At 40.7% G+C, this 15,501-nt stretch overlaps 1 protein-coding gene across 1 annotated transcript; it reads left to right on the plus strand.

Moving 5' to 3' along the window:
* The first annotated feature begins 9,903 nt into the window (after window positions 1-9,903).
* Window positions 9,904-14,391, plus strand: LOC129772934 (uncharacterized). The gene has a single exon (XM_055776468.1). The coding sequence runs from the start codon at window positions 9,904-9,906 to the stop codon at window positions 14,389-14,391; it is 4,488 nt and encodes a 1,495-aa protein (XP_055632443.1).
* Window positions 14,392-15,501: the final 1,110 nt, after the last annotated feature.

The raw sequence follows: 15,501 nt of genomic DNA on the forward strand, positions 1-15,501 counted from the left end.
TCATCTGAAGATAATTTGATATTATAATGATAAGTTTAGTGGGAAACTAATCTCGTATCCAGATGTCGACACCGTACTGTTGTCATCGCGGATACGTTTCATTCCATTTCCACCGTGAAATGTATTCGTAGTGTATTCGAGAATCAGGCCCAATGTATACATCCAGCGTTGCCAATGTTCCATTTTAAACTGGATTCTTCTAGTTTTTTTTTATCAATCCAGTCAAACAGTTAAACCCTAAAATCTTCCAGTTTTTTCAAATATTGTCCAGTTTTATCCAGTGTTTTATATGTGTGCTTCAGTTTTACCAATATTTTATGTGAAATAAATTCAAAATTCATAAATATTATCCTCCTCTCATCTTTTCTATTCCTAGACAAATTTTTTTTAAATATTTTTCGTTCGATCAATCCAATTTACCTTGGATAGATCTTTTTTTTTTTTCTTACAAAATCTCATTGTTATTGTTCTCCTATTTTCACTTCCGAATTCAATACGGTTAGTGCTCAGTGCGTGTGGAGACTACCCAAGCAGCAACTTGCTACTTTGTATTTGAGTTTATATAAATATTATATTTTCGAGGTTCACCGAAACATTCTGAAGTTCAGACCAATTGATCTACCTTTTCAACAACGACTGGTGCAATGTTCATGACTATGCTGGCTTTGAGTTCATATAAACATCAGATGTTTTACTGCCGTTCTACGCATAGTTGTCCCATGTTCCAAAATCAGCAACTGAGAAACACGCAATCGGGGGGTCTCCGTAGCCACATTGGTTGCGCGTTCGCTTAGTAAGCGATCGATCGTGAGTTCAAAACTCAGGACCCTCATTGACCATCTTTGTGTTGCTACAGAATAGCTACGTCCACGCAACAATCATCAGCGATGGAGATCGATCCACGGTCGAAATAAGATCGATTCATCCATACAACTGCTCTGCTCTGCAAGACACATCGGGCTGCTGTTCTATAAATAACTCAACAATGATCAATCAACTGTCTCCGCTGTCCGGTGGTCCAACTGGATAATGGAAGAACAGAAAGAATACTCTTACGCCTAAATGGCTACTGTGTGAATGTACCATATGTAATGGTATAGAAGGAATACTGGCGAACGGCAACTGTGTAATGTGCTAATTATAGATATGATAACCATGTGACATGTACACGATTAAAATTCGGTTCTGTTACAGCTAAAATGCTAATGAGCCTTAAATAAATAAATGGGATAAAAAAAAACGCAATCAAAGTTTTCTCGCCTATTTGTCTACCAAAAGCTTTTGAGCTATACTATTGTTTAATGAAATGTGATGAGATCCCCTCACTGAATCAATCATGCTTGATTACGGGTTTAAAAATTAATGGTGGGACTGTTATGCCTAGAATATCAACATGGGACAATGGAACTAGATGTTGGTTTTTACTGGGAACAAACCATTTTTTTTTGTGTTTTTCCGAAAGATTATGAAACACCTTCGCAGAATATAAATCTTATTGTTATTAGGCATTCGCTAACAAGCTGTACACGTGTTCTGGTAAACTTTTTCTTATTTGTTTGAGAATAAGTTCGTTCTTCCAAACCAGAAATGTGTGCATTAGTCCTGCTGAAAGTGTGACACGAAATTCTTGTACTTGAACCGATTTATTCGATATGGATCTACAAAAAATACATGGTGGGACAGTTATGAATAGAATATCAACATGGGACAATTGAGCTTGATGTGTTTTTTTAAAAGCTGGGAACAAACTATATGTTTTTTTGTGTTTTTCCGTAAGCATAAAAACAACGTTTTATGAAGAAAAGTGAAAATCGTCAAAAAGTAACATGGGACAACTATGCGTAGAACGGCAGTATAGGTCCTCCAAATCATTCTAACGTTCAGAAGATCATAGGGTCAATACACTCCATTGGTTTTAATTGATATGAACATGGAAGCCAAGTAATGTTGCTTTCGTTTTCAACAATCGACCATTCGACGAAATGAAAATCCGAAAATTTCATTTGTTACAATATGCGGCAAAGATTATCTTTGGATAACCTGAAAAGGAAAACCTGTACAATTAATTTGACCGGCTTTCTATTCTATTATTCATCGTATCTTTTTCAACCTAAATTCAATCGCGACGGTGGAATGTTAACTGTGGGAAACTCGAGAAGGTATCCGAGAGAACTCCTTTAACACTCCTGTACTCGCGCGAAAAATCGTAACTCGTGTACTCACAGACTGTGCTCATCTCTGTAATATTGCTATTGTGTATTTTTAGGCGTTATTTGTACTTATTCAAAGAAAAAGATATAATTAAATGAAAAAAAAACTCCAGAAAATATTTTTTCTTTGACTTCATTCAGTTTTAATAGTCATTTAATCCAGGCACCTCATTCATTCTCTGTCTGTCAGATCTATGCGCGAGTATAGGAAGGTTAAAATCAGTCTTCCCGGCGATATATTATGTTATTCATAGCGTATACACTTTATAAAACTCCATTCGCAACCGCGAAGAGTTATCTTTGGGAAACCTGAAAAGATAACCAAAAGAACTCTAAAACCAATCGGTCCGGGGATATATTCCGTTATTCATCTATATCGAACTTCAAGAGTTATCCTTTGGAATCTTGAGCAGCAGAGAGAAAATCTCTAGTAACAATCGTCCTAGAAATATTTTCCATTGTATAGAGTCTTTCTTCACATAATAGCCATGGATAACAACTATTACTACCGTCCTTTTTAGGGGCTCTGGTTCTCAATAGTTTTAAGTTATTTTCCGGACATGCTACTAAAGAGATCCGTCATTCGCAGGCGGAGTTTTATTTATTTCACATTCTTCGCGAGCGCGAAAAAGATAGTAACGAATATAATCCAAAGAAACACTACAGAAATGTCCAAATTAGTTAGAAGGAAAAGAATAGAGGATGAGGGTAGGTTGGATGCTGATCTAGAATGATATAGAATCAGAAATCGCACCAAACACCTCAAATAATCGTATTGTCGAGCAATAAATACGATATTTTGCAAATTTTATCCAAATAAAACCGTGTTTTCTAGAAGTTCAAAAATAAAAAATGCTCAAATATTGTTGTACAGTAATGTTCGAGTGGCAGGAAACGTTATTTTGATCTGCTCGAATGGTTTATTCCGCTATTTTATGAACTACATATAAATACTACACGAAAGTCCGAAGTAAATTTAATTTCTCAAGCACTCAAGGTAGGTTTAAAAATGATTTTAGATAAATCAAAGCCGAACTTCCTAAAATAAAACGATTTTTCAGGATCCAGTTTTCTTCCAGTTTTTTTGAGAGCAATCTTCCAGTTTTATGAAAAATTGTATTGGCAACCCTGTATATATCTATTATTCTCGATGCAACATATTCTGTTTCTATTTCCCAGGCACATTGAAGCCCGTATTAGGGAAACACAGCTCAGTGAGAACAAAAATACCCCCAACTTGCATGTATTTCCAAAGCGGATTCCCCCAGATACATTGATTTTTAAGTCCGTGTTAGGGAAACACAGATCGGTGGAAACAAAAAATACCCCCGACTTGCAGTTAGAGCGATTAGATAACGCTTGACATATTACAACTATTCAACTGTTTATCTCATGGACAATAACATTTTATTAATTGTGATAATCGCGTAGAAATATTTCCTACCAATTGATGCAAACATCTTTCCGATCTATTAAGAAATGTTCGAGTTATAAGCAATCGGAATCTTTCATTTTTCTCAAATCTTCTGTGTTTAGGTTTTCATTTCACCCCCATATACTCCGGTTAGACGTAGTCCCACGTCAAAAGAGACCTAGACTATCAATTTGTGGTGAGTTAGCTGTATATTTTTTTTGTGAAATTCTGGAAAAAAAAATTAAATTTTACTTAGGGTGTCCGTCTTTACCACCCTTCCCCTATATTGTTTTTAATATGCGCTGAGTGATAAATTGCTTTGATATGATTTAGATTTCACAAATATTTTTCACTACCCTATTTTTATTCCATTTTTAATCCTTTCCCGTACAACATCGAGTCTCACTCGTGGTGTACTTGCATCACATAGGGCGCTAGATCACTCAGTAGAGTAGTGAAATCACTTGATGTGTGACGTATTAAATAATACGGGAAGGGGTTAATCACGCACTTTTTTATAACTTTCTAATTTTGTGATGTTCAGCCCAAATTTATATTTTATCATCCACAGATTAGTGTGATACGATATGTTCATCAATGGATTATTATGGTTTTGATTTAATTATTAGAAATAAATCCTAGATCAAATTTCAATATTAAAAAAAATAGCTATAGCTTTTCTCACTAAAACGACAATTTGCGCTACTGCGGACAATGTTCACTTGATAGCTTATGTTTTTACCAACATTTTTCATGTAGTAACAACCGTGGCAAACTGCGGCAACAAAACTTTTGAGCTGGTTTCTACAAAAAATCACATTTTTTATTTTTATTTTTTGACAGCCCTACTATGATCAAATTTAACAATATCTAATGAAAGAGACTTGTTTTGTATAGTATTTCTTTTGGCACCAAAAAAAACAAACTATCGTTGAAGCTGCAGAGCGTTTCGGAGTAATGCACTTCCTTTAAAAAAATTGCTAAAAAACGTCAGTTACCAAGCTTGGAAAAGTCATAAAAAATCAGAGACGTTCAAATTTGGAATTTAAGCACTTAAATATTATAGCAAGAAAAAAAAATATTACGAAATAACTGACGTCATTTTCATTTTTGCCTAATTGCTAGCGAACCACTGTGCGTAGTAACAGGCTCGGATAGCATTTTAAAAAACATTTCAGCCAATTGTATCCATCTAACTTTTCCGATTGATTCAATGGGTGTGGATTATGATTCGTGTCGGCTAATTCGAATGCCAAACTTCTTACGTCTCTTTGAGTCAATACATAGAAACACTCACTCATATAAACAATATGATTGACCAACTAACGTTCCTGCTCTTCACAAAACACTGTTGGGAAACTTCCCATACGAAGAACGGCAAGCGGAATGCGGAATGAAGAAGCTTTTACCTTTTACCTTGGTATTCCATATTCACGAGCTGCACAGTTTTCGAAGAAACCATTCCTAACATTCCTTAACAACGTTTAACTTTGGCAGCGCATAATAACAACTCCAATGTGTGCGTGCGATGCAAAAGCACAGTAGCACTCTCCACTCTCCACGGCATTAAAACCGACGAGGTATCTCCATTGAACAAAGATGCCCCATTGTGTGCGAAATTTTCCATGCATTCTTTGTATCGAGCAGTATGTGATATCAGCATTGGGAAAGACTGTTGTTTGCTCGCTATCTGTAGCGAGACTGTGATCGTTAATAACGAATGACTTATACTTGTAAGAAATCGGATGGATTTTGCAATTCATATTAAAAATAAATAAGCAAAGGAGAACAGAAGAAAAACGCTTTATGATAAGGATGAACCGTTTGAACGATCCTAAATTAACAATTACATTATAGCCTATTATTATAATGTCATGGACGACCTACAGAGCACACAATCGCTAATGTAGTGCGACAAACTTCTTCTTCTGTCCATGTTTGTATGAGTCATTGATATCTGTATCTTAAATGTGTTTTAAAGAAGTGTAAATTGTCCAATAAAATAACGATAAAGTATTACTCCGATAGTCAATAGTGTATGGTTTATGGGAAAATAACATAAAATTGGTTGTTGGCTTGCCATATCACTATCAGTGAACGACGTTGTGTATTGTGTATTGTTCTTTTTTCTGCTGAACCGCTGAATGCTGTTGTTGATGTTGCTGTTTAGCTGTATGGATTAAACGGATAAAAATACTGGAAGTTAAGGTATTTTTAGGTTTGATTTTGCAGTTGCTGTGGCTCAAATAGGCACACATTTCTGGTTCTGTTGATTTTGCGCGTATCAAATTCTTGTTGTTTACGGTTTGTATCGACAGATCTTGTGAAAATAGAAGTGAACGGGCGTCATACACAATCAAGCCGTTGGTACGGTCTTGGTGTATAGGTGCTGAAGTAGCTTTCCAACAGCACACTGTGACACATATTGTTTTGGTACTCGCTTAATAAACAGATTTAGTGAAAATAGAAGCGAACAGGCGTCGTACACATCTAAGTCGTTGGTTCGGTCTTGGTGTATGGGTGCTGAAGTAGTTCTTTACTAGTAACCCATTGTGTGGTTTCTGTAGACTCCTAGGGCGAAAAAATAGTGTGCAAAATTGTATGCAAATTTTGAGTAGTTCTGGTTTGATGCCTCAGTTTTTGGCCGGTTTTGAGTGAAACAGCGCCCTGCAAACTCAAACATACCATAAATTGGTAAAATATATAATTAAACAGTGATTTCAGTTTCGGCAAGTTGGCGGTAGTAAACAACAACAAAATATATATATATATATATATATATATATATATATATATATATATATATATATATATATATATATATATATATATATATATATATATATATATATATATATGTGCACTTTATCTTTCTTGTTTACGTGATTTGTCGAGCAGTTCTTGTATTGGTGTGAGTGTGTATCATTTGTTATCGTTTTTCTCTGTCTGTTATTGATTTACTTCGCTTTTTTTTGTGCTGATAAACATGAGTGATGAATGTGCAATCTGTGTTGAATGTAACAAACCGGAAAAAGACCCCAGCAAGCTTTTGACATGTATGTATTGTTTTACTGAGGCACACTACAAATGCCGTAACTTTACTGCGAATGCTGCGCGACGCTTCAAGGATAGAATGTATTTTTGCTCTCATAACTGTTCAAGTATTTATCAACGGATCATTGAGATGCAGAATCATAAAGCTTCTATTGTGGAATCGCTTGCAGTTGAACTGAAGGGAGCGGTGGCGAATGCCGTATCCCAGGAAATGGAAAATGTTATGGGTGAAGTGAAACAAATCACAACTGCAATAGAAAAATCGCAAGATTTTCTATCCTCAAAATTCGATGGTATCGTATCAGATTTTCAAGAACTAAAGGAAGAAAACAAAAATTTGAAACATGAGGTTGACAAATTGAAAAATAATCAAAATACATTGTCCGATACGGTCCACAAGCTTGAATATCAAGTGGAGAAGAATAATCGCGAGAAAAATTCTAAAAATGCTGTAGTTCTCGGTGTTCCATATTCCCCCGAAGAAAATACTCTCGAAGTTTCTCGAAGTGTAACTGCTAATCCTGATATGGTAAATTCGGCCACTAGGATGAATGCAAAAAATAAACCTAAAAATTCATTGGTTCCTATTCGCGTTGTGTTTAAAAATGAAAATATAAAAGAGATGGTTTTTAACAAGAAACGGGAGATTGGGAAACTTTCCTCCACGCAAACCGATCTTAGTTATACGATCAATGGGAAACCAACAACCGTTACAATGCGCGATGAATTTATATCATTAACCATGGAACTTTTGGCTGAAATGAGGGAATATCAGGAGAAGCTACAATTGAAATATGTTTGGTGCAGCAGAGGGGGGAATGTATTAGTTAAAAAATATGAGAATTCTAAGACAGATTTAATAAAAACTAGGGATGATTTAATTGAGTTGGTGAGCCGGTATAATGGAAATACTTCTCCAAAGGAAACTCCTTCACCTAAAAGAAAGTGTAGTAACAATATTGCGAAAAAATGAAATTTATATGATTGCATGTGTTTTATGTCTCCATTTATTCAAATAAATAAAAATGGCAAATAATATAAATTCATATCACGATTGCATAGAAGATTTTAACCCTAATTGTTCCGATAATGATAACGATTTCCTCCGCATAGCTCAATGGAATGTAAGAGGAATGAATGACACGCAGAAATTTGACGATATTCTTTTGTTTCTTGACAACATAAAATGTTCTATTGATGTATTTGTTGTTGGTGAAACGTGGTTAAAGAGAAAAAACTGTCTGTTTTATTCACTGTTTAAGAAAGTGTTGCCATAATCTCCATTGGTTTTCGCCTATACTACAACTGCGCCCACTCACGGGCGAAAAATGCCTTGAAATGTTTCAGACTTATCGTTTTCCTGAACATGCCCGCCGCCTTGAACAATGACGTTCAACTATTGTTATTACAACAAAAATAAACAATCGTATGGTTGGTGCTTAATTCTACATACATTATACAATATTTTCATTTAATTCTGTTAGTTCAGCTTGTTCTATTGCTGTATGTGGATTGATTGTCTCCGAATCACTTGCTTCTGGTCCGGAAGCGTTTGAATAAACAGATAACAAACAAATTTTAGTAATTGGGCGTGTGATGTTTCCTTTAGCAGTGCGCAGTGATACAACCCGCGTTATGTTGTCGATTCCAGGATGTACGGATATGATGCGAGCTAGCGGCCATCGGAGCGGCGGTTGCAGCTCATCGACAACGATGACCATTCGTCCTGGTTTGATGTCTTCGTTGAGGCCGGCACGTACGGTATCCCTTTGCAATTCCTGCAAATATTCACGTCGCCAGTGGTACCAGAATTTCTGCACATGTAACTGGAGCTGTTGATAATGGTCGAGGCGGTTCGTTGGTATATGGCTCAGGTCCGGGTCGGGCAGGGCGTTCAACGTGGTCCCGACAAGAAAATGGGCTGGAGTAAGAGCGGCTAGATCATTTGGATCCTCTAAAAGTGGAAGAAGTGGTCTGGAGTTCATTTGAGCTCCAATCTGGGTTAGGACTGTACACATGTCTTCGAATGATAGTCGTGTTGAGCCGAGTTGACGAAACAAGTGTTTCTTCGCCACTTTAATCGCCGCTTCCCAAAGGCCACCGAAGTGTGGTGCCTTCGGGGGAGAAAAATGCCATACGATTCCTTCGTCAGTACAGAAGGAAATAATTTTTTCTCTCTCGGTTTGCTTTTGTTGCCAAATAAATAAATCCGCGAGCTGGTTGCTCGCACCTTCGAAGTTCTTCCCATTATCCGAATACACATGGGCTGGACGACCTCGTCTGGCGATGAATCTTCGGAAGGAGCATAGGAAGGCCTGATTTGTTAGATCGCTTACCAACTCCAGGTGAACTGCCTTAGTGGCAAAACAGACGAAAAGACAGAGGTTAGATTTTACAGCGTGTGCTCTTTTGTGTTGCGGTTTCAGGTACAGAGGACCTGCATAGTCCACTCCAGATATGGTAAATGGACGACTGGGGATCACGCGATGAGCAGGTAATTGTCCGATCTGTTGTTGAGCTGGTTCTGGGTTTAAGCGATTGCAGCGGAAACAATTTCGAACGATGCTTCTGGCAAGACGACGTCCTTGTATTGGCCAGTATTCCTCTCGAATAGCGTTTAATAAGAGGCGCCCGCCGCCGTGAAGCAATTTGTGGTGAAAATATTGAGCAATTTGATTGGTGAAAGGGTGATTGGAAGGGAGCAGTGCTGGGTGTTTAGCTTGGAAAGATAACTGTGAAAAGTGCAATCGACCTCCCACTCTCAACACACTCTCGGAATCAAGAAACGGATTTAGTTTACGAATTTTGGATTGCTTTCTTAACGACTTTGCTTGTTTCAAGTGTTCAATTTCTGAGTTGAATTTATCTTCTTGAGCAAGACGAATGAGGATGATTTTGGCTTTTTCCAGCTGATGAACGGTAAGTGAACGACATGCTGGAACTGCATCTGATGACATTCGAGTTCTGGCTTTTTCTCGTGCGTTGTTGGCAAAACGGAGACAGTATCCAATCACGTGCAATAATCGACTGTAGGATGACCATCGAAGAAATAAGCCATTGACTGCCGTACTAATAGTACTAATCTTCTCCTTACTCAATAAGTTACGGGAGGTTGCAGCACCAAAGGTCGATAACCTCAGGACGGTGATTGAATTTGGGTTGGCAGTACAGAATCTTGTGGACCATATGAAGCTTGCGCAGCTTCACGAACACCTTTGTAACCCTATGTTGCTACACGAGCTGGTTGAGAAGCTGCCAGCCATTTGGAAGATGCAGTGGTCTGCCTACAAGAGAGCTTGTCCGAACGTCAACTTGGCCACGTTTGGAGGGTTTATGTCCGACTTAGTGAACACAGCTTCCGATGTGACACTACCAGATCTAGCAACGCTTTCGTTGAAGTCAACCAAACAGAACCACACCAAGTCGAAGCTTTTTGTACATACACAAAGCTCACCTGATGTAGAGGAAATTCCGGAATCAAATCCAATCGAAGAAATGTCTAAGAAGACCTGTGCGTACTGTTCCAACCCAAATCACGAGATTCTATCGTGTGGACCGTTCAAAGCGTTGGATATAGATGCCAGATGGACGGCGATGCGTCAGAAAGGATTGTGCAGGATCTGCTTAATTCCCCATCGGAAGTGGCCATGTCGATCCGGAAGAGAATGTGGAGTGGACGGATGTCGACTTCGTCACCACGAGTTGCTGCATTCTCGCACAACTGTAATGACGAACAGTCAGTTTAGAGCCAGTTCAGCTGCCAGCGGGAACGGGAACGTAGTACACAACCATTATCATCAAGTATTACCATGTACTCTTTTTCGATATTTGCCGGTGACAATCGAAGCAGGGGAAAAGCGCGTCCACACGTTTGCGTTTCTAGATGACGGTTCTTCATCTACACTAATGGAAGCGGGAATAGCTGCCAAACTTGGGTTAGAAGGTGCAACTGAATCACTCTGGCTCAATTGGACAGGCAATGTTAGTCGGGAGGAAAAAGATTCGAAGCGTGTTTCAATCGTCATCACCGGAGAAGGTGGGAAGAATCGTTTCCAAATGAACAACGTACGCACAGTTAAGAGACTCAACCTACCAAAACAAACGCTACAGTATGATGCATTAACGGAAGCGTATCCACACCTCAAGGGTCTGCCGGTGCGGAGTTATTCGGAAGCAATTCCGGGTATTATAGTTGGACTGGAACATGCACGACTACTCTCCACTTTAAAAATTCGTGAAGGCAGAGGTGACGATCCAGTGGCAGCAAAAACAAGACTGGGCTGGTGCATCTTTGGTAGAAGTTCTGGTGTGGGTCAATCCTTAGAACGCCTGCATCATCATTCCGAGCAAGATATGGGGAATCGTGAATTGCACCAACAGATGAAGAAATTCTTTGGCATTGAGGAAGCTATAATCACGGTTAAACCTGAAGCAGAAGTTGACAAACGTGCCAGGGAGATTATGGAGAATACCACACGACGAGTAGGGCTTGGCTTCGAGACGGGTCTTGTTTGGAAGCACGACGATGTAAGCTTCCCGGATAGTTTCAAGATGGCAGAGAGGAGATTGATCGCACTCGAGAAACGACTGGAGAAAGATCCTGCGCTAAGGCAAAAAGTTCACGAGCAGATCGTGTCATATGAGGAGAAAGGATACGCTCATCGAATAACCAAGAATGAATTGGATTCAACCGACTCGAGCCGAGTTTGGTATTTACCCTTAGGGGTCGTACAAAATCCCAAAAAACCCGGCAAGATTCGTCTGATCTGGGATGCAGCAGCGTGTTCTAAAGGCGTTTGTTTTAACGACATGTTGCTCAGAGGTCCAGACCTGCTAACGGCGCTCTTTGGCGTACTACTCCGTTTTAGACAGAGGAACATTGCTATCTGTGGAGACATACGAGAAATGTTCCACCAGATACGCATTCGAGACCTCGACAAACAGGCGCAACGGTTCTTGTGGAGATTTTCCCCTGATATGCTTCCACAGATATTCGTCATGGATGTGGCAACGTTCGGCGCCACCTGTTCGCCTAGCTCGGCGCAGTTCGTCAAGAACAAAAACGCCGAGGAACACGCATCAAAATACCCGAGAGCAGCGCACGCCATTATTTACAGCCACTATGTTGATGACTACCTGGATAGTGTAGAAACTGAAGATGACGCGGTACAGTTGTGGAACGATGTTAAGTTGGTCCGTGCTCGAGGTGGATTTGAGATCCGCAATTTCGTCAGCAACTCAGATGAAGTTATGCAGCGAGTGGGAGTGAAGGATTGTCCTGCAAATAAGTCGTTGAATCTGGATCCGTTGGGAGAAAAGGAGCGAGTTCTTGGCATGGTGTGGAGACCTGACTCTGACGATTTCACCTTTGAACCTTCTTTAAAGCCGGAAATTTTGAAGTTGATTGTAGATCGAACAATTCCGACGAAATGTCAGGTGCTACGAACAGTGATGTCGCTGTTTGATCCCCTTGGACTGATAGCACATTTCGTGGCACAAGGGAAAATTCTTATGCAAGACATTTGGAGATCGGGTACAGACTGGGATGAACAAATTACCGAGCATCTATGGGAGAAATGGTCTAGGTGGAGTCAACTCATTTTAGAGTTAGATGCAGTAATGATTCCAAGGTGTTTCTTCAGAGGTGCTAATAGTGGAGCTCTCAACAGCGTTCAACTGCATGTGTTCGTCGACGCTAGTGAAGAAGCATACGCATGCGTAGCATACCTACGAATTGTCGATGGTGGCATAATAAGATGTGCACTTGTAGCGGCGAAGTCAAAGGTGGCCCCGCTTAAGCCTCTTTCCATTCCACGATTGGAGCTGCAGGCAGCGATGATAGGTAGTCGTTTGGCAGACAGTATCTGCAAACACATAAGTCTCCCCATCAGTCAACGCTTTCTCTGGCTTGATTCCGCAACGGTGTTGGCCTGGCTGCGTTCGGATAGTCGACGTTACCACCCGTTCGTGGCATTTCGAGTAGGGGAGATCCTAAGTCTAACCACCGTTGATGAATGGCACCATCTGAAGTCCAAGCACAACGTGGCAGATGAAGCAACCAAGTGGGGATCTGGTCCTAGCTTCGATCCAGAAGGGCGATGGTTTCAGGGACCACTATTTCTGAGTAAATCAGTTGAAAGCTGGCCAGTGAGCAAAGGAGAGATACCTCCAGCTACAGAAGAGCTCCGGGCTGTTTATACCCACCATCATTCGACGTTCCAACCACTTATCGAGGTGAAGCGTTTCTCTAAGTGGCACCGACTACTACGCTCCACCGCGTACGTACTAAGAGCAATCAAAAGGCTCAAAAAGCAGCAGCTTCGTCCTTGGATATCATGCGATGAGTATCGTGAAGCGGAAAACCTGCTTTGGCGTCAGGTACAAATAGAGTGCTATGCGGATGAATATACATCACTGCACTATAATCAGCAAAACCCCTTGGCGAATCAAATGAAACCGTACAAGTGCAGTCAACTGTACCAGCTAACACCGTACATAGACGATGTAGGAGTTATGAGAATGAACAGCCGAATAGGGGCTGCACCAAACGCCCCGTTCCAAGCTAAGTATCCAATCATTCTTCCAAACAATCACCATCTAACGTCCCTCCTCGTTAACAGCTACCACTGCCGCTTTCTACATGCGAATAACGAAACTGTACTCAATGAGATGCGACAGCGTTTTCGTATACCATCTCTACGAAACTTGATCAGACGAGTCTCCAAGGAATGTCCATGGTGTCGAGTCAACAAGGCGGCCCCACGGCCCCCGATCATGGCACCGCTTCCAACAGTGCGTCTAACATCATTCGTCCGTCCATTTACACATTCAGGAGTTGATTACTTCGGGCCAATCTTGGTGAAGCAAGGTCGCAGTCTTGTCAAGCACTGGGTAGCATTATTCACCTGCCTTTCCATAAGAGCGATTCACTTGGAAATAGTGCATAGTCTCACAACTCAATCGTGCGTGATGGCTATCCGACGATTTATAGCGCGCCGAGGAGCACCAGAAACCTTTTATTCCGACAATGGCACCAATTTTATCGGAGCGAACAACCTATTGAAGGGTCAGCTTCGGGCGGTCAACGAACATTGTGCAGCGACGTTCACGAACGCTAGGACGAAATGGCAGTTCAATCCTCCCTCCGCACCACATATGGGTGGTGCCTGGGAGCGCTTGGTACGCTCGGTCAAAACGGCCATGGCCACAATCAGCGATCATCCCCACCATCCCAGCGATGAAGTGCTGGAAACAGTTGCACTGGAGGCTGAAGCAGTGGTCAACTCCAGACCTCTAACATATGTCGCGTTGGATTCATCTGATGCTGAGGCAATCACTCCGAATCATTTCCTGCTTTACGGAACCCGTGGTATTGATCAACTACCAACACCTTTAACTGAAGGCGTAGCGACACTTCGAGACAGCTGGAAGTTGGCACAAGGTCTAATCGATAAATTTTGGAGGAGATGGATCCGCGAGTATCTATCAGAATTGGCGAGGCGTACGAAGTGGTACCAACCAGTGAAGGCATTGGAGATAGGAGATCTTGTTATAGTGATCGATGAGAACAAACGGAATGGATGGATGAGAGGCAGAATCATCAACGTTACAGAAGGGAAGGACGGTCAGGTACGCAAAGCTGAAGTCAAAACGGCGAACGGAATAATAACACGACCAGCAGTGAAGCTAGCATTGCTGGATATCGTAAAATGAGTTACGGTGGAAGAATCTGGGCTATCCCGGAACTACACGGAAGGGGGAATGTTGTCGAACCCACCGTGCAACAGACGGCAGTTCTGACAGGAGGGACTAGTGAATTCCGGGAGCCCTAGACAATTGGTAACTGCCATTCAATGAGAGTGAGACGGAACAGTCAGTTGACAGCTCAGTGTATTAAAAACAAAAACAAATGGAAAAAGTGAAGATAATAGAGTGAATAAAAGGAGTAGAAGGATTTATAGCGGTAATTTGGGAAAATTGAAATATTAGGCAGATTAGAAAGGTATTAAAATAGGTGTGAAAAGCCGAAGTAACAGTATGTATGATGATATGGAATAGGAATTGAAATTTAAAATGAATTTATCGCAGATTGTATATTGAACCCGAGGATTGGATTATGTTGGAAGGATAGATTTATTCAGGAAAACGCAAACTAAAATGTAAGAAATATAACATGTATCAAGACAAATGAATATATTCAAAATATATTTCAGCTTTAAAGCTGCTTGAACAGTAACGGCTGCTAAAAGACGTGTTGAGATTTCCCTATCCGGTCCGATTCTCGGCAACATTCCCCCCATAGCTTGAGCTGTTTGGATGTTTCGTATTTCCATCTCTTTAACAGGAATGTTTGATGGTGTGCTGATAGGCCATTCATGTGCGTCTCGTTTCAACCATGGTGGCCCACAACACCAGAGCTCGCTGACGATGAAGTCCGATACGTCCATGCCTCTTGAGACTAAATCGGCAGGATTCTCTTTTCCAGAGACGTGGTTCCAATGGCATGTCCCTGTGAGGTTTTGAATTTCGGAGACACGATTTGCTACGTAAGTCCTCCATGTATTAGGTGGCGATTTTACCCAATGCAGCGTAACCGAAGAGTCCGACCAGAAATAGGAGGCGGAAATATTAACTTGAATTGCTTGTTTAATGCGGTTATGTAATTGAGCAGCAAGGACAGCAGCACAAAGTTCCAAGCGAGCGAGTGTTATGCGTTTTAATGGAGACACTTTGGATTTAGAGGAAAGTAGATGGACCGTAATATTGCCCTTCGTATCTTCGCATCGTATGTAGGTGCAAGCACCATATGCAGCTTCAGAGGCG

Source organism: Toxorhynchites rutilus, chromosome 3 (genome assembly GCF_029784135.1).
Source record: "Toxorhynchites rutilus septentrionalis strain SRP chromosome 3, ASM2978413v1, whole genome shotgun sequence".
NCBI classification, from domain to species: Eukaryota; Metazoa; Arthropoda; class Insecta; order Diptera; family Culicidae; genus Toxorhynchites; species Toxorhynchites rutilus.

What these genes read in the sequence shown, in the direction of transcription:
- LOC129772934 (XM_055776468.1), top strand. Translation starts at nt 9,904, where the DNA reads ATGTTGCTACACGAGCTGGTTGAGAAGCTGCCAGCCATTTGGAAGATG.